Source organism: Scleropages formosus, chromosome 19, assembly GCF_900964775.1.
Source record: "Scleropages formosus chromosome 19, fSclFor1.1, whole genome shotgun sequence".
NCBI lineage: Eukaryota > Metazoa > Chordata > Actinopteri > Osteoglossiformes > Osteoglossidae > Scleropages > Scleropages formosus.
In genome coordinates, this window is record NC_041824.1 from 9,158,875 (window position 1) to 9,184,185 (window position 25,311).

Genomic DNA, 25,311 nt, shown 5'->3' on the forward strand with positions numbered 1-25,311 from the left:
CAGTATGCTGCTTTGGAGAAAAGATCCAGCTGAAGGAATAAATGTAAAAGCAGGCCTGCTGGGGCCCGGTGTGGGTGTGCAGACATGTCCCAGCATCACCCCCAATCTCTTAAATCTCTTAAACGTCCTGGGATGCCCATGAGCAAAACGAGATCAATTATTGGCCCGGACTGGAAGTTTCTCCCGTATCCAGAGAGGTGTAGAGCACGGAGCAGACCCCGGGACCCTGCGCTCATGCTCAGTCAGTAACGGCATGAGGGGTGGGAGGTAACCGCAGACTCTCATGCTGCGCGTGAAAAATGGAAATTATGTTCAAAAGGCCCAGAAGGAACCGTTCGCTTTCAGCGTGCCGCCCGTCCAGCCCCCCAGGCAGATGACTTCAGGGCTAGAGGGTGCTGATGAGGGATCCGGGGTAAAGCAGCGCGCCCACACAGGTTCACATGCTGGTGAAGAACCAGAGAAGCTCTGAGAACAAGCAGCTCCCCAGCCGCTGTCTCAGGATCTACTGCATGAAGAACCAAGAGCTGAGCTTCGGGACCTCAGGACCTGGGAAAGGGGTGGATAACTTTGCTCACTGAGTCCTTTGGATAAGTGAAAAAAAAAAATTATATATATTTGCTCACTCAGGTGTCATTTATCTAACATCCCGTTCATTGTGGGAAAAAAATGGCAATAGTAATAGGGAAGCTGATACAATGACATGTTCTTAATTGTTATTTATGATTCGCGGCAGCATCGCCACTCCGTCGTCCAGGTCGACTGATCCAGTACAGCACAGCGAGTGGAAATGCACTTTTCCAAGGGCCACAAGAACAGTGCTTCTCATACACACACAGAGAATCCAAAACCACTTGTCCCAAGCAGGGTCACAGCAAACCAGACACTTAACTCAGCAACACAGGGTGCAAGGCTGGAAGGGGAGGGGGACACACCCAGGACAGGACACCAGTCTGCTGCAAGGCACCCCAAGCAGGACTCGAACCCCCGACCTACTACAGAGCGGGACCCTGCTAAACCTGCCAAGCCACAGCGCCCCCTTGACACCGCTTCATGGAGACAAGTCTTCACTGCCCTGGCTGCCGCATGCCTGAAGCCCAAGACCGCCCCCTCGTGGCCAACATTCTATGGAGTCTCAATGATGCACAAATAAACTTTAAATGGTTTATTAAAGTTTTGCAGAGTCTCCCCAGATGTTACCCCCATTACAGACGGCTGCCCCCGCAGTCCCTCGACCATTCTTTTATTCCCCCCACTGTCCCTTATCTGCTGGTGCCCATAAAACAGACCTACTAAACAGGTCCAGATAGTGCAGAAATTTCCACGGCAGGCAAAGGAAGTGCCAAAGAGAAGGGAAGGCATTATAAATAACATAATGGAGTAAAAAGAGATACAGATGAGCACTGCGTAGGTGAATAAAGAATAGTTAGAAGTAAATCATGATAGAACAGAGAAAAAAAAATTGAAATGCAAGCGCACTCCAAGATTCCCAACCCACTTCTGAAAATCCGAGAAAACACAGTCAAGTGGGTCATGACAGCAAGTTGTGGCTGTGACACGCGTGTTATTAAAATGCCGTGTCACTCGGGGGGTGTGATTCCAACTGCGGCGATACCCTGTTTTCACACGTGCCACAAGCTCCCAGTAAAGTTTTTACAGTGACAGGCGGCGCACGCCCGCCCAGTCCATAAAAACCAAGCCCAAATATTTGCACTGCAGCGAGTTGGCATATGGCCCTTTGGATCAGGCGCCGAGTTCAAATAAAAATAAAAGCCACAAGCAGTCATATCCACTGGTCTCTAATGACAATGACAGACTCTGACTGCTCCCTTTCAAGGTGTCACAATTTAAAAGTCTTTCTTCTCTCACTGATCAAACCCAAGAAGGTCAGAAAATGTTCCCGGGTCACATTTCACAACTCACTTTGTTGATGCATTCACTACGTTTCGATAGTAAATGTTTATACCTTATTATTCAGGGGCTAAGTTCTATTAAAAAAAAAAAAAAAATTGAATAACTCTATAATGGACAACAAAAATACTTTACTTTAAAGCTAGACTTCATTTATTTCCCCCCCCCCCCACAAAGGAGCATCGTGTTCCAGAGTCTCTCAGAAACAGAGAGCATGAGATCATACACTGTCTCACAACGGAGGGTCCGCTGTGGATGGGATTGCAGTTGCACAATTTCATCCATTTTTTTAAAAAGCAAAAACACGTAAATAAGTCTTAAAATTTTACTATAATGGAACATAAAAATATGGAGTACAACACTGGAAGAAAGTGCTAAAAACTCATTTTAAAGACAGATAGCATGTTGAATTTGCATTTGAGGACACATCACAAGTAGAGATGAGTGACAGGAGCGAATCACAGAAACATGTGCAGCAGTCACCAGAATCAGAACACTTTGCTTTATTATATGCAATCAAAAAAAGTGTAATAAAGCACCTCAATTTATTTCATGGGTAGATTCTGTAAGAGCCTTGGATGTGACTATAATTTAAAAAAAAAAAAAAATGCAGAATGAAACAGGTCCTACAAAGCTGTTTGTTTGTCTGTAAATACCGGAGACACCTAGAACCACAGCAAATTCCTTGTGTGCGTTCACACACTTGGCTGATAAAACCCATTCTGATTGTACAGTGTCCACCTCTATAAATGGCACGCACGCACGCACGCACGCACGCACGCACACACACACACACACACACACACACACACACGCGTGCATTTTCTGAACCGCTTGTCCCATACGGGGTCACGGGGAACCGGAGCCAACCCAGTAACACAGGGCATAAGGCCATTGCACTTTTATTCTGAGTGCATTTTGCTGCCAACTAACGACAAGATGGGGAAGTGCAGGCTATTATCTCTCCTCAGAAAAATTGTAGTCAGGTGGGTTTTTATTGTCATTCCTCTATGTAGCTTGTACACAATGGAATTAAATGTCATTTCTTCAGAGACCATGGTGCAACACAAAACAGTACACAAGACTAAAGTACCAATACACAGCAGTGTGAGTACAGGACAATAAATTCACAGGACAAACATTAGCCTGAAGTACAGATTTAAAGTGTTCATTAACTCTTGATACTTAAGAGGGCTCATTTATTTGGAATTTTGTAAAATACTGCTTTGTGGGAGATAGTATACTCTACCTACACCCACCTGTCAGTCACAAGGTTAAAAATAAATAAATAAAAAAAATAAATAATAACCTACGGATCTCCACTACCCAACATGGGGGAAGTTCCATGGGGTCCAGTGCGTACCTTTACACAATCTTCTTAGCATCCTTAACTAGAGAGTCTGGCACTTGCCCATCTTCCAAATCTGCAGGAACACCTGATTTCTATGATCGAGAGGTGCGGAACATCTTTACCGACTAACCGCGCCTGTAGGCCACTCGCCACTTATTTATAGGTCCTGAGCAGGAGGAGCAGCTGGGAAAAGGCAGTGCGTCGTCGGAGTTGTTTTGATGTAGATTCGTTTAAATGACACATTGATTAAACATTAAAAATAAGCATCATAGCTGCAAAATTTTTACAAAAGAAAAAAAAGCGAGAGAGACTTTCACACTTTTTGGCGTGCATGATCACGTGCGGCCACGCCCACCCCCTGGACTATTGGCCGCACCTGATCACGAGAGGAGGGTCAGGTGCGTCTGTAGCATTTAATGATCGATAAGGGGCAGGAGTGGTAGAGCTGTGGTTTTTGTCCCGTTGTTGTGAAAAGGTCCCTGGTTCTGGTTTCCGGCAGTATTTGTTTAGTGGTTTTCTCTCGTTTTACTTAACAAAACACTTTCACAAAGTTTTCGCTTTTAATAAAACAATAAGTGCGTCCTGTAGTGCCTATTTTATCAATATAAAATGAAACGACACATGTATATTTATTTTACAATTAATCCTGCAATAATTTTATTTTTATTTAATGCTGAAAGTCTCTTACCTTTTTCAAAGACTGCATTTTTACTTTATTTTTATTGCTCTGTCCTTAGTAACCATTTTTATTGCCGTCTCCCTCATTGAGCCGTTTGTACCAATGTACAAGATGACCTGAGAGCTGCACAGCAAGGGTACTGCATTGGGACTGAGTTGTTGTATATATGGATATGTAGACATAGGAACTACTCAGTTATTTCTACTGGGTGGAGAAACACAAGACTGAAAGAGAATGGTGTTCTTACATCATCAAACCAGAGCACCTGGAGGAAACCTATGCAGACAACATGCAAACTCCACACAGACAGCGGGGATCAAACCCATGTTCTCTCACACCACCCAGGCACTGTGAGACAGCAGCGCTACTCACTGTGCCACCATATTTCAGTTGTACTCTTACAGTCTGTAGCTTTAAGGCTCTTTTGGATCTTGGATTCCTACAATGAGGACCTCCAGCCAAATTGGACTCTGACCCCAAACAAAGGCATTCATTCATTTCTGCCAAGCCTGCAGAACTGGCAAACGGCTCTTGTGCCTGGATTTTTTTGCAAGTGCGGTATCTCACTGAGGTTCATCAGCAGGTTCTCCAAGCTTTGAATGGGAGAAAAACTCTTGATGGTGTGAAGGATCCTTTAAACTCAACTTCCATCCAGAGCTTTGTGATTTAAGTGGAGAGATCTATCACTGCTTACCCTAACACTAAGCACTTATTTCCTCTAATGGAAGAGTCACCTGAAGAGGGCTCATCAACAAAGCCAGCATCAGTCACACAACGAAGACACATACACATACACACATATATATAACATATATGGACCCTTGAGTGGGAATGAAACTAACACATTTGTGAGAGTTCTCACACTTTTTCTGTTATTGTAAGCTGGTCTTTTTCGTTAATCTACCTAAAAGAGCTTTGGTTTATTTAATGTGGATAATAGATAAATTTGCACAGGTGCCCAAAGTCTGTTCAATCTCGTAATGGTCTAGAGCATCACAGATGCTCAGACACTTCTGAATTAAACCTGCTTCCAGGTTTCCTCAAATTATATTTTTGCTTCATGCGCAATTTTAGCCCTTTATTGGACAAACAGCATTACAGGTGTGGACCAAGGCATCAGCTTGGCACGGGTTGCCCAGTCCTGCATCTGAAGAACAGCTACAGAGGATTTTCCTTCAACTCTAATTGTAGAGACTATATGAATAAAGTGAATTAAATGAAGGCTGGGGCAAAAGCCTGTAGGATGGTATCTCTGTAGTACTACTGGGTGCTTCTACAATGATCTAGCATAGGGTCTTGCTTTAAAAAGTGCTGGGGACCATTATTTGGTAGTACAGGTGATACTGGAACCTCAGAAAGTGAAATGAATATGGAAAAGAGCACACTCGTAATGTGGGGGAAGGGGGATGCATTTCCCTGGGAGGCCCAAAAGGGCTAAAATGAAAGCCCTGTGTCTCACCCTGGTGTGGACACACTGAGCTTAAATAAACTAGTGTGTCCATGCATTTGAATTTATGCTGGTTACAGCTGGAAAAATGGCTTGTGCCACCTGTAGTCCTGAAACAGCCTGCACATAACGTTTAATCCATATACAGTAATGTGTCACATACAGTATTTTAACTATACAATGTGCTTTTGATACCAGGCATTGGTTTTGACAGAAACAGAGAACGTTATTTTAAAGGAAACAATACATTTTTATAATGACATAGCATATATAAATGTAAAGCAATGCTACATAAAGTGCATTAAAATTTGCTTTAGACCAATAAATCTTAAGCAAGATCACCTCATACTAACACACAGAACGCAAAACGAAGCCAAAACCCAAAAATTACTGCAAATCTGTGTCTGCTGAAAGAAATGTCCAGGTTGGAGGGGGAAGAATCACTGACCCATCAAACGCAAATTTGATGCAACGTTTGGATCAGGGATTTATTTGGACTCAGTGGATTAACTGTTCGGCTCATTTAGTCTCTCACACAATACCGTCCTGTTCTGTTGTCCCTACAAAAAGAAAAACTCTGTTTAGTGTTGACAGCATCGCACTTGACAGGAGAAGACGCACCATGGAGAGACACTACTTGAAGCACCCGTTCCTTCTCCTCCATCATTTTAAAAAAGGTAATATTTTTATTTTCAATATTGGCATCCTTGTCGCAATTCATTTTTTGGGATAACCTTTTAACACTGAAAGTTTAATTATATATTGCTTATAAATAAGAGATAGCCATTAAAATTGCACTATATGAACTCCTGTAATACTATACATATCTCATCATTTTATCCGAAGGACCTAAACATGTAGCTAGAAAAGAAAAAAAAAACTGCGTAAAAAAGGCCACAACTCAAGTGTAAAAGTTGTTTGGAAACACTTGGGTGTTTGGGGGTGGGGCAGCCTTACAATAATGAATAACTTTATTCAATTTGCCTTTAGAAAGTATTGAAAAGAGTTTTAAAATGAACTGTCCAGGGCAGGGGTAGCGCAGTTGAGTTCGACCCAGGCTGATGTTCGGGTGTCGGCACCTGTTCGTCGTGTTGACACAGTACTACAAATTCACGGTTATATTGCAAGTGTCACCGCCGCGCCACCCTTAACACCCCCCGACCCCCCGCGTCGTTCTGTCCGCTCTCGGACCCCCCGCGAGCAAGTGCGTCACAATGCAAAAAATACCCCGTATGCATCAGGTATTCCCGGCTCCAGCAAAATAAAGTTGCGGCCTCGGATTAAGTTCCGAGGGAGCAAACAAAAGTGGCAGGCAGGCAGGGTGGGATAACTAAGCCTGCGTAATTATACCAGGGTAAAAGCTGCCGCATGATTCACTGGAGTTCCAGCTGAGCTCTCCCCGCCGGACATGGTGGTCGCGTGCCACACAGACTGCGTGGAGAAGCCCATCTCCGTGGGCTTCCAGCGGTTCGGCCGCTTCGTGGGCAGGAAGCCCTGGTGGTTTCTGCTCCTGCCGCTGCTCAGCTCCCTGGCGCTCGCGGGGGGCTTCTGTTTCCTGGAGGAGCGGGAGGCGAACGACATCGAGGAGCAGTTCACGCCCGTGGACGGAGCGGCCAAGCTCGAGCGCCGCTTCGTGCGGGAGAACTTCCCGCAGGACGACTCGCGCTTCTCCAGCCAGCGCCTCTACACGGACGGCGTGTACGCGTCCTTCATCGCCGTCTCCAGGTCGCCGGCGAACGTCCTCACGCGCGCCGCCTTCGAGGAAATCATCCTCCTGGACCGGAGGGTGAAGGAGATCGAGGTGTACGGCGCGGGCGGGCGCGGGCGCGGGCGCGAGCGCCTCTCCTTCGGCAGCCTTTGCGCCGCGAGGCACGGCGAGTGCGTGTCCAACGCCATCCTGGACGTCATCAACCACGACGGCGGCAGGATCGAGGAGACGCGGCTCACGTTCCCCTTCTCCATCTTCGGGCTCAACTCCGTGTTCCTGGGGCATTCGGTCGGCGGGGTCGTCGTGCGCAACGCGTCCGTCCTCAGCAGCGCGAGGGCGATCCGACTCTTCTACTTCCTCAAAGAGGAGGACGAGTCCAAAGCGGCCGCGTGGCTCGCCGAGTTCCTCAGGGTCTTCCCCTCCAACCTGTCCCGGCTGGACTTCATCGAGGTGAGTGACCTGAGGCTGAGGCTCGGCTCGGCTCGGCTCGGCTCACCTGTCACCTGTCACCGCCGGGCACGTGTCACGTGTCGGGCTCCCTGAGAGCCGATGCCGGCCGCGGCGCCTGTCAGTCTGTGTCACCGTCGGCATCGCACTTGCCGCTTCTCACCAATCACATGTCGTCGCGCGCCTGTCACGTTTCACCTGTCGACGGCAATCGACAACAGAAAGTTGAAATAAACGTGTTCCGAAGGCTGAAGTTGGTTCAGGGAGCACAGATATACAAACTCTTTACGGCGGCAGGTCCGCCCATCGAAAATGTTACCGACAAACCTGCGACTTTGGGCTTACCGATGCTCATAATAATATAAATAAAGTGCCAGATCAATTTTCTAAGAAACTTTACTTTTTAAGCAAGTTTTTCAAAATATTCTTTTACAAAATTTACTGCTGATAGACACAGTGACTGAGACCCAAACAATAAGAAAAAATGTTGCCTTGCGGCCGAATGGTCGTCATTAGATGTTGTGACCAAACGTTGCAACTGGACGATGGTATGAAAAGGTTAATGGGAAGACCATCATGACTTTGGGTCGTTGTAATTCACATAAATAAATGTGAAATCAATCAAGGACCACCTGTACTAGGTCCTCAGTAACTCCACTTCTGAACATCTGTCTCTTCAGCATCTGGTCAACTTTTTTATTTATTTTTTTTTTTTTTTGACATGCATTTTACTTATTGTCATTTTATTTATCATTTATGGGGGGCACGGTGGCGCAGCGGGTTTGGCCGAGGCCTGCTCTCTGGTGGGTCTGCAGTTCAAGTCCCGCTTGGGGTGCCTTGTGATGGACTGGCGTCCCGTCCTGGGTGTGTCCCCTCCCCCTCCAGCCTTACACCCTGTGTTGCCAGGTTAGGCACCAGCGGTTTCGGACAGTGTGTGTGTGTGTGTGTGTGTGTGTGAGATTTATTATTTAAATGTCTAATCTGTAAACGAGCATCATGTTTTACTTTTTACTGGTTAATGTTTTAAGCAGATGCTTGTTGTACGTAAAACTAATGTCTCTTTGGTGCATTCCTAGGTGACACATGCGACTTCACTCTCAAGACAGGTGGAGTTTGAAGCAAATTCGAAAGATGTGATACCATTGTTTTCCATTACCTATGTTATTTCCATCAGCTTTTCAGTTGTGTCTTGCTTAAGGTATGTAGTTTTCCTCATTTGTACTCACAACAAAAATGTAAATGTGAGAAAAAATTACAGTACTTAATTTTGCTGACACTTTTCTCCAGAGCAGTTTACAATTATTTACTCATTTATGCTGCTGGGTAATATTACAGAGGCAATTTAGGGTAAGTACCTTGCTCAAGGATGCTACAGCTGACATGTCACTATGTTACCGACGAATTTATGTTGAATTCAAATGTGGATATACTGTATAATCAAAGTGCAGATAGTTTGGGTTTTTAAAAATAAGCTTTGTGTTGTTAGGGAGTATTGCATCGCCATCGTTTACATTTACATTTATTCATTTAGCAGACGCTTTTTCTCCAAAGTGACGTACATCTCAGAGAAATACACTTTGTGCATTACATTGGGAGAAAGGCAGACACTGTTGCAGATGTGTGATTCTTAATCGTTTATTTTTAGTGCATGAAAAAAATGCAATACAAAAAAACTGGGGCAGATGCCTTTATGATTACTTATCAAAAGTAGAATATGGGCTGTGTTTTAGCAGGAGTGTACCAAGCTGCCGTTAAAGATCTTTTGAAATTGCGGAATACTCTCCCAGCACATTTGTATCCTATCGCATTAGCAGGATTAATGTATTCAAGTATCAGGAGCATCTTCATGAATGTAGAGACAGGCAAGACTTTAGCCCTTATAGATGAATGCCGCAGAATTCGTCATCACCGAAAGACACGGTCATGGTCAGTGCTTCGTAAAAACAGGTACCAACACCTGTGAACCTGTGAGATGAGCCATCTATTTTTATTTCTAGGGCTACAATAAAATGTTGCAATTGACAATATTTATAAAATCTGTATTAGATGCATCAGTCATTTTTAGATGGTCAAGATGCTTTTGTTTTGGACTGATTTTTATTTGCGAGGCTTAGGAGGTCTCAGCCAAGTGAGTCAACCAAGTTATACTGGAAAATTTTCATGCAGTGATTTGGAAATCATCACTTAAATCTTTTATGAAAACGTAAAGGATAAGTGGAGATTTTCAGTGGAGTATTTTTTTTGATGTTCCATGGCTTGGATGGATAGATTACCATTATTTGCTTTGCACAGTTTTTTCAGAGATTTAAATTATTTTATGGCAAATAATATTACACCTAAGATAACAGTGAATTGTACTTCTTTGTTGGTTCACAAGGTTCGACTGTGTGAGGAACAAGGTGTGGGTGGCCGCCTTTGGTGTGATGTCTGCTGGCCTTGCTGTGCTGTCCTCTTTCGGGATGATGCTCTATATCGGTGTGCCCTTCGTCATGACCGTGGCCAATTCTCCCTTCCTAATTTTAGGTAAGAGTCTTTAAGCTACATTCCTCCATATACGAATCAGTTCCTGATTTTTAGTTCTAATTCACCAAGGTCTACGGCGTGTAGTGGTTTTTTGCCGAACCGTATGTTTGAATTTGCTTTATGCAAAACCAGCAGAAGTCAAGAATTGTGAGAAACCGTGTTCTGTGTTTTGAAACCTTCGCCCATGTGTTTTCCCAGGGATTGGCGTTGATGACATGTTCATCCTCATCTCTTGTTGGCAGCAGACCAACGTCCACGACAAGGTCGAGGACCGCCTTGCTGATACGTACAAAGAAGCTGCCATCTCCATCACCATCACCACGCTGACGGACGTCCTGGCTTTCTACATCGGTCTCATGACCCCGTTCCGCTCCGTACGCTCCTTCTGCCTCTACAGCAGTACGTCCATCCTCTTCTGTTACTTTTACAGCATCACCTTTTTCGGCGCCTTCATGGTGCTCAACGGCAGGCGAGAAAAGAGCAACAGGCACTGGCTCACCTGCAAGGAGGTGCCAGAGGACTGTCCCCCTGGGCTCTCCAAGGGATTCAGCTTGTGCTGTGTGGGAGGGGCCTACGATCATCACAATGGAAAGGAGGAAAGTCAACCAATGAATCAGTTCTTCAAAAAATACTACGGGCCATTCCTGATACAGCCCTGGGCCAAAGTGTTTGTCATCTTGTTATACGCCATGTATCTGACTACCAGCATTTACGGATGCTTCCAGATTAAGGAAGGCATTGACCTGCGGAATCTCGCAGCCGATGACTCGTACGTCGTTCGCTATTACAACGATGAAAAGGAATTCTTTTCCGAATACGGTCCAAACATAATGGTAGTGGTGAAAGGCGAATTCCCATACTGGGATAAGAAAAACAGATCAGATCTTGACTCGTGCATAGCAGATTTTAAAAATTTGTCATTTATTAAGGAGAGTATGTTTACTTCTTGGCTTGAAACATATGAGATATATGGACTGTTTATGAATTTGAACCTAAACGATGAAAGAGTGTTCAAGGACCATTTATCAGTGTTTCTCAATCGCTTGGATTTCAAGCAAGATCTCAACTTCACCAATAACACAATTTACGCCTCTCGTTTCTTCATCCAGACTGTGAACATTACTACCGCGGTTGATGAAATGAATATGCTTAATAAGCTTAGGAGCACAGCAGAGAAGTGTCCTGTGCCTCTTCTGGTTTATCATCCCACGTTTATCTACCATGACCAGTACGCCGTCATTGTGAGCAACACCATCCAGAACATTGCGGTCACCACGGCAGTCATGTTGTTCATCTCCCTTTTGCTGATTCCAAGTCCTCTCTGCTCCCTTTGGGTAACATTCTCTATTGCTTCCATCATCGTTGGCGTCACTGGCTTCATGGCACTGTGGGATGTTAACTTAGACACCATCTCCATGATCATACTGGTTGTCTGCATTGGGTTTTCCGTAGATTTTACAGCTCATATCTCCTACGCTTTTGTTTCCAGCAAAAAACCAAGTGCGAATGAAAAGGCCGTAGAAGCCCTGTTTACCCTTGGCTACCCTATTGTCCAGGGTGCTGTTTCTACCATACTGGGTGTGGTGGTCCTCTCGGCTTCTAAGAATTACATTTTTAGAACTTTGTTTAAGATCATGTTCTTGGTCATTTTTTTCGGGTTGTTTCATGGAATCACCTTCATCCCGGTGTTTCTGACCTTCTTTGACGCATGCAGCAGCTCGAGTAAAGTCAGCAGTAAGGAGAAGCCCACCTTTGATGAGCAGACGACCAGTAATAAACCCACCCCCAGCAAGCAAGAGCTGCAGGGAAGTCAAGAGAAGCAAATTTATGACAATCACACGTTCCTGGCTGATGACAACCAATGCAAAACACAGCAGGGCTCTGCCATTCAAACCCTTGCATTCAGGGCCGAGCAGACCCAGACCGGCCAAGGGGGTGTTACAGACAGCATTGCGGTATTTAGCATCGATAACAAGACCTACGATGTTCAGATGTGCGTGGCCGACGATGGTTCAGTGAACAATTGTCAGAAGCACAACTTGGATGAGGAGATGTATGATGGACAGCGGTCAACAACATCCCTCAAGATAAAAATGAACATGTAAGATTGTCACTGTAACTGACATAGTAACTTTTATTACATCTATTATCATGTGTTAAATCATGTTCAAGGAGCAAAATGCTGGCAAGGATGAGTGAGCGTTAAATTCCCACTTTCCCTTAAAGAACTGGATTTAAAAACATTGTTATAAATTTAATATCTAAATATCCATAGGGTAACAGTAATGGCTGAATAGGTGTTCTACTAGAAAATAAGGTGGAATTTATAAGGCATCAGTATTTGTAGGTCTGTACCTATTGTCACATGTATTGATGAATTCAGGAAGCACGTGATTTTATAATTTAAGATGAATAAAATACATTTTTATAACAGACATCTGATAAAATTTCATTAATGGAATTATTTTTAAATGATGAAAATTACATAATGAATTATTTTTAAATAATATTCTTAAAAATGCATTAACTGTTTTGGCATTAGTCTTCATTCTGAACTTTGTGAAATGTGCACATCCATAAAAATACATCTGTTACTTTTACCACAGTGCCACTTGCTGACCATAATTATAGGGTACATAAAATCGCAAAATGGCACTCTGCATAAGCATCCATTCCAGTGCATGCTTTCAAATTGTTGCCAATAACTTATTTTGCAATATTGTTCCAACTTGCTTAATGTTAATGTGACATACCTGGAACTGCTTTCACCCCCGGGAACAAGTTAAGCAACAAAACCTGTGCCCACTCAGCAAGCCTGGGGATAAAAGGCTCCGTGCCCATGCTGGGATGTGGATTCTTGCAATTGCCTTGTGTGCTTGCAGGTGGTGTGGTCTTGGCCTTTGTGCCTTACCTGGTTTTCCCAACCACAACTTGGATTACCTGGATTGTGATGTTTGTGCCCAGAAGACCTTCACCTTGCCCCTAGAACCTGGTTACTTGAATAAAGCTCACCTGCACTTGGGTCCTCTACTTACCTGTCTTCAGTGCTTGTCCCTGACACTCATAATGAACCTAAAAAAAAAAAATGTTCTGTATAATGAGTATTTTATGCTTATTCAGCTTGTATTTGCCTTATTTCATATTTTCTTCAGCTTCTTTTTGAACCAAAGGAGACCATGAGGTTTTGTGGTCAAAACAACCAACTTTATGCGGCATGTCTTACAATGAATTTCCAAATAATTGTTTAAAAATGTACAGGGCTATTGATTCAGAGGTTTAGTGTTCTTTGTTTACCTAACTGAAGTTTACAATAAATGTTGTACAGTAAATAGGGGGTAGCACAGTGAGTAGCGATGCTGTCTCACAGCGCCTGCGTGGTGCGAGAAGACGTGGGTTTGATCCCTGCTCAGTCTGTGTGGAGTTTGCATGTTCTCTCTGTGTCTGTGTGGGTTTCCTTTGGGTGCTCTGGTTTCCTCCCACAGTCCAAAGACATGCTGTTCAGGTGGTTTGGTGACTCTAAATTGTCGGATGGGCATGATTGTGTGTGTTTACCCTGCAATGGAGTGGTGTCCCATTCAGGTTGTAGCCTGCCTAGCCTATTGGCCTGTGCTTCCAAAATATATGGACCACTGAGGAACCTACGAAGCACAAGGGGTTTTCAGTTTTGTGTGTGTGCGTGTCTGAGTGGTTGTACTCACTAAATTTGAATGCCCCTAGGTGGCAATGTAGATCCATTAAGGAAGGTCCCTAAGTGCTGGTATCCCTCAATTCTTTTGTGAGTGATCATAGAAGAATCAGGAAAGCTGCACATGCTGAACACAGATCCTCAAGTCCCCTTCTCAGTGGCGAAGACATCAAAGAGAAGTACAAAAACGTTTCTGATTTACTTAAATTTTCACAGCTTAACATTACAGCAACATTATTTTGAGAATATTAACACCAGCATCTTTATGAACAGAGAATTTCTTCAGGGTAACATTATCATTCCTAAGAGCTAAGAAGGGCTCTTGTGCCAGTAATCACTGCAGTAATACAGTTGACACTATGTGAAGTCATCATAAATCATTCAGATTTTACAACATAACTTAAAAAGAGCCTCCTTAAAAGCATTAAAACTTTGTGAGTGCTTCACAGTTCACATTCTCACCTTGAATCTAAACAAAGGTGAATTTGTCTCTCAGAAATTCCCTTGTGTGTGTTCATTCATGATGGATAGTAAAGCAGACAGTGTGGTGTTGGGGTCTAGCAGTTTTACAAGGGGAATGTTTACACCCCTTTCCTGAAAGATCATGTTCTGCAGGGTCATGGCCAACATTGAGTCAACACCCAGCACAGAGAGGGTAGTATCACCACTTAGCTCATTAAGGTCGATGTTGCAAGTTTCACTAAACAGTGACTTCACATATTCTTCTAATGAGTAGGGAGACATTGGTTTCTGGATCCCCGTGTCTGACACTTCCAAATTTTTTATCTCCTCTTCTACCAGTGTAAGTAAACGTGCTCTTAGGGAGGCATTCTGAGAAAACACGTGATGCTTCAGGTTTTTGAAATTAAATTTGCAAATGACCTGCTGGGCATTGTTAAGCAGCAGACAGTGTTTCAGGCTTTCATGAATTTCTGGTACTTCCATAACTGCCATGCCTTTTGCCTCCAGAAACCTTTGGAAATGTTCCTTCTCCTGTAGGAGCCCAAGGTTCAAAGCTCCCCAGTTAATGGACTGTCCAGCGAGTCCAAGGTTCCTCCGGTATTGACAAAACATATCCAGGAATGAATTGGCTGCTGCATAATTACTCTGAGAGGCATTCCCAATGAAAGAGGAGATGGATGAATAGCACACGAAGTAGTCTAATTCATAGTTCACGGTGGCATAATGCAGATTTAGCACACCGTTGACTTTTGGCCTAAGAACTTTTTCAAAGGCCAGTCTATCCAGTGTTTCAATCAATCCATCTTGTAAGACCACGGCACTGTGGAACACCCCTCTGATTGGACAAAATGGAAACCTCTGCGCGATGAGTGAGAATGCCCCTAAAACCTGCTCGGAGACTGACACATCACACTGTAGAGATATGACCGAAACACCACACTGACTCTGCAGAATATTCATTTCAAGCTGCATCTCTGTAGATAGAGCTCTTCTGGAGAGAACCGCAATACACCCTCCGCCTCTTTGAGCGATGAACTTCACGGTTTCAAGGCCCAGACCTGACAGTCCACCAGTCACCACATATACTGACTTCTTCTTGAAAAGAGGCTTTGGTTTGATTAGCATTTGGATGTCAGATCCTGGGTCCTTGGTACCACTGTCCAACACAACCACTGCTATGGTTTTCAGGCTGAAGTAGGATTCATAGCACTCCAGCTCTGAATCGTCAGGGGCTCCAGGTGTTCTTTGAAAAGTGACATATTGCATATTTAAAGACTCTTGGTTTAAAAACATACTTTTTAGCCACTTATAGATCTTGTCTTGCTGCTTCTTTAGGTTGACTTTTTGTAAAATGTTGGTCACCTGAACATTCTGAAGGTAAACATTTTCATTGTCATTTCTAAAGGTACTGGATGGCAGAGGTTCCTGGCGATTACCAACCAAAACAATGTACTTGACAGTGGAAGCATGGCATGCTTCAGCAACTAAAGTTGGATTAAACTGAGGCAAAAAGATAAATGCATCACATGTTTTTACATTTTGTATTAGCCCACCAAACTCTGTGCCAGCTGTGGCAATCCATCCAGACTTGTTGGCTGTCTGCACCAAGATTTGCACTAGAACCGAGTCAGGGTTAGATGAGAGAATGCCTATCCTTCTCACCTGGTTCCCTTTTGGTAGCATGTTGTGAAAGATCTCCCATGACAATACAAAGTACGAAATGCATGGCACTTCCTTGAGAAATGGAAACCTCTTTGTTCTGTAGCACGCACCTTCAGGAATTATAATCTTGGAGGAAGCTGTTACAGGATAACAAGAAGCAACATGGTCACCTACTCTCAGCTTTCTCACACCCTTCCCTACAGCTGTAACAGTGCCACTGAAGTCAAGGGCTAAAAGTGTGTGGTTCTGAAATGTTTGTTTTTCCCAGTATATAGTCTGATGAAAATTCAGATCAGAGACACTGACAGGAAAGTACTCTGAAGAATGAACACATACTCTGTCCAACTGGACCTCAACAGTCTTTTCCCTGACATGTTCACCAAGGCTAACAGAAGGAATGGCACAGAGGTTCTTCATTCTGTAAGGATCAGCAGTCTGCAATATGAAGGGTTCAGACCCTAAATCAGTGGTCCTTCCTTCAACGCTGTCTTTTCCAGCTGTTTTGAAATTAGTACGAGTAATTGCAGTTGAGTAAATCTGGCCATTGCTTATAAAAATTTCCGGGAATTTTCTGCTTTCGTACGAACTTATCACATGAGCTAAGGCCCTGATGTCCTCACAGGATAAAGATTCAACATTGATCAGTTGGAAAGAAAGGTCGGTAATTTCAGCGGCACACGACCTTGTCATTCCAGAGAGCACAAAACCTGGACTGATGTGATCTACACTTTTCCCTCCCACTTTGTAGGTAATGACTCTAACCATGAGAGAACACTGACCCTTCTTTAAATATAGAAGCACTTGACGGTAAAACTCACAGCAGTCAGTCAACTTCTCTAGGATCATCTCGGTATCCAAAGAACTGAGGTCCTGAATGCCCCACATGAAAAGCACTTCCTCAAAATCCAAGATACCATCTGCTAGACCAAAACTGCAGAGTGTACCTGAAAATGGAAGAACCAACTGCTTTCTAGAGTTAGTGTATGACACGAAAGTAGACTTTGGGTGTAAACAATCCTGGAATGCTTTTGCCACTCCCATTGGATCTTCAAAAACTAGAGCTTTTGGTCTGTGGGTTGAGTTTATCTCTTTAGAAATGATATGAAACTCATTGTGAAAGAAACACTTCTCAGTGACATAGGAAGGCTCAGCTAAAAGTTTTATTCTCACGCTTTGTAGCTCAACTAGAACCTGACCTTCTTTGTCAGTAAAGCAGCCACATACCTCAAAATAGTGAGATCCCTTCAGAGTCATTCTGAGATACATGACCATCTCCTCCTGCAGAGGTCTTGTCACTGTTACACAGCCTATTGAGGCAGGGAAAGCAGGTCTTGATGTGTGTCTACCAGCAGTGATGACCGCTGTCATTTGTAGAAAACAATCCAACAGCACTGGGTGAATGCAATAGTTATGAAGTTGACATGTCATTGCTTGTAGAGGCTTTACAATTGACACGGCTTCCATGAGCTCCTCTCCATAATGAACATTTCTCAGCAGTCGAAGTGTTGGGCCATACTCAAATCCTGCACGTGAGAGCACTGTGTAAATCTGCTCTTCTGTTAAGATGGAATTGCATCTTTTGAAAACAGAGTCCAGCATGATGTTCTTTTCTGCAACCACAGTTGGACTACTTTTAAAATGAATAGTTCCTGACGCATACGTTGCTATTGAAGAATGTATTTTAAATTTTGTCTCATTCTCTTCTGGTTCAAGTTTTACTTTGACTTCAGGGGAGTTCTTAACAAGAACAAGGAGGTTTTGGAAACTGATGCCCAGCTGCAGGAAGCAAAGAGGCACCTTTTGTTTTACAATTGCCATGAAAGATGCCAAAGCCAGTTCAACATGAACAGCACCAGGAACAATAACAGAACCATTGTGTTTGTGCTCTTGAATATATGATTCAGAATACAATGAAAAATTACAGCAAACTTCTTCTCTAGCAACCCATGATATCAGAGGGTGATGAGACTGTGGTATGTCATTGCCACTCCTGATGGCCTCAAAGAATACCTTTTTCTTTGGGCAGTCAAACTGATATACTGGAAAGGTTGTTGGTGGTGCCTCATACCCAGCGTAAAACTGATCCCAGTTCACATCCACCCCCATCTCGAAGAGTCTTGTCACAAGAGTTAACATTGTGTCATGATCTTTATCTGGTTGCACAGAAGTCAATACTATGATGTCATTTCCTAGTGTCTCTATGATATTCCGTTGCAGAGCCCGTCTTGGACCAATCTCAACAAAGACTATATTCTTCCTTTCTTTGGCAGCTGACTTTACCGCTTCTTCAAATGCAACCGGCTCCCGAATGTTCCTTGCCCAGTATGTCCCAGTGAGAAAATCCATTTGGGAACAAACCCTTCCTGTCACTGTTGAAAACAACTGTGTCTCCATTTCATTCCCTTGCAAGGTACCTATGCTGGTCTCAAGATTTGACAGGATAGGGTCCATCATGTGGCTGTGGTATGCAGCAGGAACATCCAAAATGTGAAGAAAAACATTTTTGCTATCAAATAAGGTTTTGAGTTTGTCATGAAGACTTTCAATAGCATCTGCATCACCAGATAAGGTGCAGGACTGGGGGCTATTGAAGGCAGCCAAGCAAATCTTCCCAGAATAGGCTGAGAGGTATTTCAAGGTTTCTGACACCACTGTGTTGCTGACAACCAGCATTTTCCCACCAGTCACTTGGCTCTGTAAGGTGCTTCGGAGGTAAATCACCTTCACTGCATCTTCAAGAGACAGCAGACCTGAGCAATGGGCAGCAGCAACTTCTCCAACAGAATGTCCAAGAACCGCATCTGGTCTGATACCCCAGTGCTTCAACAGGTTGGAAATAGCAACTTGGATAGTGAAGAGCAGGGGCTGGACAACATCAGGTTTTGTAAAATCATCATTGTCATAATTCTTTTCCAGCTTTTCTGCAATATTTGTGAGTTTGTACTTCTGGAAAAGGTTCCCAATCTCTTTCGCCTTTTCTCGAAAAATGGGTTCCCTTTTTAACAGTTGCTTGCACATGCCTCTGTAGGTAACCCCGTTTCCACAAAATACAAAAATGATCTGAGGGATTGATTTTAATGGCACAATCTTTCTGTTGAGAGATGAGTCAAGTTGTGCTTGTAAATTATCGAGGGATGATGTCATGAAAACTTTCCTGTACTTGTGCCTTGTGTGACTCCTCCTACAGGCTGACGTATATGCCAGAGTTTCTAAATCCACTGTTTGGTATTGTCTCAACTTTTGTGATGTATCTGCAAATGTCATTGCAAGTGATTTCTCTGTAGCTGCAGATAGTACAATCAACTTTGGTGAATCCCGAGGGATTGATTCAGAAACATGTCTCTGCATATACTGTCTGACAACTGCATGGGCATTGGTGCCTCCAAATCCAAAATTGTTGATTCCTGCCATCCTCCCAACTGGAGCAGCACTTTCCCATTTCTCTACTTTGGTGGGGATTTTTAAATTTAGGGCTTTGGTATCTATACTGGCACTGTCCTCAGAATAGAACAAAGAAGGAACTATAGTCTCGTGGTGCATCATCAGAATTACCTTGATGAGTCCCGCCATTCCGGCTGCAGATTCCGTGTGGCCGATGTTACCTTTCACAGAACCAACGTAAAGTATTTCTGATCCTGGTGGTCTGGCTCTGGCAATGACTTCGGAGATGGCCTGAGCTTCTGTGGGATCCCCTGCAGGAGTTCCAGTCCCGTGAGCCTCAACGTATTGGATGTGTACTGGATCAATCTGCGTAGAATAAATTCTACAAAGTAGTTCTTCCTGCTGATCCACGGACGGCTTGGTGATCGGTGTCATGAAGCGGCCATCTTGGTTAACTGCTGTTTCGATTATGACGCCCCACACTTGGTCAAAGTCCTTCAGAGCCTGATAACATAACATGACATTGAAAGGAGGATTTAAGACAGGGGTGTCCAACATGGGTGCTTGAGGGCTGTATACAGTCTGCTAGAACATTAGTAAAAAATGTTATACATACTGTACCTACTATAGACAATTTTTTCACTAAGATTTATTTAAGATTCAGTAGTCACTTACTACAGTTTCTACACATATGGCCCTTGGACCAATTCACAGTAATGGTTGTGGCCCTTGGCCAAAAAACGGTTGGACACTACAGATTTAAGTAATGAAACACTGATTAGGTGTCTGTGTGTGTAATTTAATTTAAATTAATAATAATTATTAAAATTAATAAACATCTGTTTAATTTGAAAGAACTTAAAAATTGTTTAGACAAAACCAAAAAATTAATAAAATGTAGCTTGATTTTTAATATTCATGGAAAAGGTACGCAAAGCTAAAATAGAGTATATGTTGCTCTCCTTTAATACCAATACATCAGAATCAGTGATAGTCACATTATCATCTTACTTTTTTCAGTGGTTTCAGGAGGACTACCCCACAGCCTTCTCCTCTCCCGTATCCATCTGCTCTGCTGGAGAAAGGTTTGCTGGTCCCTTCAGGTGAAATCATTTTTGCTTTGCTGAGAGCGACAAAAACCCGTGGCTCAATGATACAGCTAACACCTCCACAAAGAGCCATCTCGCAGTCCCCTGTAGAAGGGCAAGAATCACACATTTTACACTCCATTTTTACATATTCTGAGATTTACTGTGAAACTGCTTTAATACAAATGAATACTACACTAAACTTATGTTTCTGAAGATTGATGGCATGTAGGATTAGTGTTACTGTTACTGAACAATAACCAAATTCTAAATTTTGAGCAAATTCTAGCTCAAATTCTATTTGTTGATCCCACCAAATAAAGTAGCCCAGACAGCAAAAATGGCATAGCCAAGAAGTTTTCATGCAATTACAACCAGCCATCAACTTACATGTTTTTTGGCAATGAAGGAAACAAGAGTTGTTATTAAAACCAGCAGATTTTAATGCCAGGAGTGAATTTTTGTTATTGATGAAATGTTTTCAGTGATGAAGGTGAAAAAATTCAGCTCAATCCAATTCACTTTTATTGTTATTATACAATCATATAAAATTTCAGATTCTGCATCTCCCCAAGTGTCATGCAACATAATGCAGAATATATAATACGGCAAAATACAAGAAAAAGAAAAATAAATAGTTCAGTAAAATACAAAATAAATAGTACAATAAAAAGTAATAGGGAATATAAGTGAAGGTTCACAATAGTGTTTGTACAGTGTAAATCCTGGACAGTTGGTGTTACCTTGTTTTATTGCCTGGCATGCAAGGTGGAGAGCCACCAGGGATGATGAGCAGGCACTGTCGATGGCGAATGATGGCCCAGTGAGGTTGAAGGTGTAGGAGATCCGGTTGGCAGCTATACTCATAGCTGTTCCAGTGCTGTTGTAGTGGCGTATCGTACTGGGACTGTTGTTCAGAAGGGATTCATAGTCCCTGTTCATGAGACCTGATGATAAAAATAAGATGTGGTTAAAGGTGAAAGAGTAAAAGGACAAAAAAAAACTGAACGTCTGATACTGTAGGTAGATCGTGTGCAAGGCATGAAGTGCATTTTAAATGTTTTTCCATCTGAAAAGGCATGCAAATATTGTATGTGTAATGTAATGGTGCTTAAAAGCACTGCCAGTATAGCACTACAAGCGACTTTCTAATTTCCAATAAGCTTCAGTTTAAGCCATTCAGTTACATCGGGATGATGATCTTCTGTGAATAGTTTTACACTTTATACAATGGACTCTTATGCAAGAAATGTAGCTGTTAGAACAGATGCTTTTGGACCCCAACATTAAAGGGTTGAATCCAGCTGTAGTACCCTTGAGCAAGTAAAGTAAGAAAAAAAATTACCCAGCTGTATAAATGGGTAAATAATTGTAGGTAGATAAACATTTTGAATCCCTTTGGAAAAAAAGCATGAGCTAAATGTAAATGTTTTCCATTTATTTCTTTGTTTTTAATTGCTTTTTTCATTTGCTTTTCTTTCTTATGGTCATTAGTTGGTAGTGAAATCCACCCAAAAAGAGAGCAAGCATGTGAGTACAGTTTCATTTAACTGGTTTCCACATATTTACAAGTTGTGGCTGGTGTATCTGAGCATTGGAGATCAATAATAAGATGACAAACATTACACATGTTTATAGGAAAAATCGGTCAACAGCCAGCATTAAATGGGGCAAAATATTTTTATTTTCAACTATTTTAAATTAGTTGTAATCTTAATGTAGCTCAAAGCTAATGAAAATTTTATAAAAAGGTTTTTTTTTTTTTTTTTTATTACAGCTATATCCAATACTTTTACTCCTACACAGTACTATAGACAACCAAATTCTGTCTTTTGGATTTAGAAATTTGTGAAAACCACAAAAACTCAAAAGCTGGTATGATATAAGGTAATTTATGATAGGTAACATTGGATAAATATAATTATTATGTAATATACATTTCTTATTCACTATAATGCATTTGTCTCACCCTAGTTATTGCAATCTGAAAAAAGGATAAATAAATAAATGATAAATACTTTATATGGTTAATAAGGGTCACTGTAACTGAACAACTATAGTTAAGGGAACAGTTTGTGTGCAGGGGGGGAAAAAAGAAAAAATCATATTTTTACCTAAGAACACCCCTGTCCTGGTCCCACTGGCCTTCTCCATTGGTATCCCAGCATTCTCTAGGGCTCTGTAGGTGCACTCGAGCACGAGCTTCTGCTGGGGATCCATGTAGTCAGCCTCTGCCTCAGGGATGCCAAAGAACTTGTGGTCAAATTCATTGAACCTAAAACAGAAGGAATTCACAAAGATCGTTTTGGATGAGAAGGTAACGTGGTTCGATGAAAAGTGAAATCCCAATGTTTACTCAGAAGGTACAGCATCACCTTTCAATGAGAGCAGCTTTGTCAGTGATTGATTTTCCTGCCTTGCTGTGATCAGGATCACACCAGTGTCTGGTATCAAACCTCTCCTCTGGAATCTGAACAGTACAATTCTTTCCCTCCAATAGAACCTTCCAGAACTTTTCAAGACCTTCACCTGAAAATGAAGCAAAGCCTTCATTACAAGACCATACAGGCAGCCAGTGATAAACTTTGAGAAGATAAAAAAAAAAAAAAAAAACTGAATAAAAGGATTTACAGACCTCCGGGAAAATTGCACCCAATTCCAACGACAGCAATGTCGTCATCACCATCCTCCATTTCCTCGCAATAAGCAGATGCTGAAAGACAGTGAATATTATGAAAATGTTACTTTATTTGTTACATCAAGTTGGCCTCTACTAAATCCCATTCGTGACTTGTACATTTGGATAATGTGATTTTTCTCTCTGTAAATCATTTCCTCTAATGACAAAAGTTCAAAATGCGCACACAAAGCTGAGAGTTCTGCGCCCAAAGTTTACTGAAACAAGAATGGCCAGAATAATTTCACAAATGTTAAAAAGTCCATTCTTATTCGTGAACACCGTGATAAGGAATCTTAACCTCATCTAATTCATGCTTGGTTTCAAACTCACAGATTCCTTACCTGAGACTGATGCTCTTGACAACCAGCTGCATCTTTCTGCCTCTATATATAGGATCTTCCTCCCCCCCTTTGCTTTGTGAGATGTGCAAGAGTCATCGCAGAAACAACTGAAGCATTTTCCATCCTGAAACATGATGCCCTGGTCTATGCTGTGGGAAACCTGCCCTATTGGAGATAAATATCTTTGTCATATACCCTAAGAGCATTAACTGGACAATTTGTGACGATAGGCTATAATTAAAGGTGCTGCTCTGCTTACTCAATTGCATTGCTTCAAAGTGCTCACACAATGGACACTGGTTTCCTTCTTCCTTCCTCAATGTTTGGGAAAATGTTCATAGATGCATGACAAATTTTCATCCAAATATGAAAAGGATATTAGTATTAAATATAGAAATTTTCTTACTATGTATTATTACTATATAAAAATATTAGTAATAAATTACATGATTCATTTCTATTTCCTCTGTCCCTCAGAGCAGCCGAATCCTTCTGAACATTTAAGGGTCTGAAAAAACATCTTTTGGGGCCCACTTCTCTCTTAATTTCATATCTGCTCTGTGAACCCTGCACCACAATATCGGTGAAAAAAAACACCATTGTATTTTCTATCAATTTTCTATTCAGAGTGTAATGTATAGTATTATTGGACAAATTATTTCATGTTTTGAGAATACCTATTAGTATGTCTGTGTTTAGATGCTTTTCTGTTTCAGTTATAAGTTGCTTTGGAGAAAAGCATCAGCTAAATGAATAAATGCAAATGCTATTATCAATTAAAATTAGTAGGCAAAAAAATTGACCAGATAATTATACACTTTTGGAGAGATGTTCCCAGACAATCTGGGGTACTTTGTTCCTTCAAGAAACACAATATGGTGAACAAGGGGTCTTTGTTCCTGCAGGAGGTCTTGGCCCAGTCACCAGCTAAAGTTCTAAGAATTCAATGAATTAAATGAATACACACCATTATTCAAAACTAAATGCCACTTAATAGGGTAGAATTTTGAATGCTCAGTGACTCTGATGGAACTGATAACCCTGCCTGGAGAAGGAGACATTTTGGATGATCAGAGCAGTTCAGTGTCACTGTATCTCCCTCTAACACATCAAGTAGCAATTCAGAAATAATTCATTTCTGGGAGCAATATATCAGAAATTGAAGGAAAAAAGAAAAAAAAAAAAAAAAAAAAAAAAAAAACATTTTGATGTTTCCAAAACATGACAAAATTTTTGTTATATATACCCTCCTGTAAAACAACAGAACTGATTGTGTGGCAGCTTTGTGACTGATTCCCTATTTCCATAACAGGCTCTGGATCATCTCTAGACCTTACAAAGAACAAGAAGTCACTGATAAAAATTAGGGGGGAAAAATGCAATAGTACTGCAACTGCCATAACAGTAACATTTAACAAAATGGGCAGAATTTCAAGGATAAAAAAAAAAAAAAGGTATATTTCAGTTAAACTTTTGTGCATGTTTTACTAGCACAGGACAAGTAACATTTAACCATACATGCTGTATATGTACACATATCTATGATATAAAAAAAAAAAAAAAAAAACTGGGGCAAAAAATTTTTACACTTCATTGCCAGCATTAAATTTGACAGCATTATCAGGAACCATAAATGCTAATTTCAAAAGGCAAAGTCTAATTCCTTTGCTAAAGAGCGGTAGTGTATTGCCTTCATAGCATCTTCCATCCAGAATTAACTTAAGATGTTTTTCTTCACAAATTTGGGTTACCTGTGTTAAATACCTGTAAGAAATTAACTTATGGCACAGTTCCTAATTGCAGTTACAGGTCAACCTTAACTGTTGCAAATTTCAGAAAATTGGTGATGTATGTTTCCAAAAAATGTATAACCTCACTGTCAAAACCACCAAATAAGTAAGGTAAATTTATTGTTGAGAGGGAATAAAGAAATGCACAGTATGTCAGCG

At 41.9% G+C, this 25,311-nt stretch overlaps 2 protein-coding genes across 2 annotated transcripts; one reads left to right on the forward strand and one right to left on the reverse strand.

The window, feature by feature from the left end:
- Positions 1–299: 299 nt before the first annotated feature.
- Positions 300–12,168, forward strand: ptchd3a (patched domain containing 3a). Its single transcript, XM_029246471.1, has 5 exons — positions 300–333; positions 6,816–7,543; positions 8,617–8,738; positions 9,918–10,063; positions 10,262–12,168. The coding sequence occupies exons 1-5, from the start codon at positions 300–302 to the stop codon at positions 12,166–12,168; spliced, it is 2,937 nt and encodes a 978-aa protein (XP_029102304.1).
- A 2,072-nt stretch (positions 12,169–14,240) lies between these two features.
- Positions 14,241–23,034, reverse strand: LOC108927642 (highly reducing polyketide synthase 40-like). The gene is made up of 6 exons (XM_029246472.1): positions 22,977–23,034; positions 22,717–22,870; positions 22,456–22,616; positions 21,085–21,288; positions 20,265–20,446; positions 14,241–19,757 (listed from the first exon to the last, which is right to left on the reverse strand). The coding sequence occupies exons 1-6, from the start codon at positions 23,032–23,034 to the stop codon at positions 14,241–14,243; spliced, it is 6,276 nt and encodes a 2,091-aa protein (XP_029102305.1).
- Positions 23,035–25,311: the final 2,277 nt, after the last annotated feature.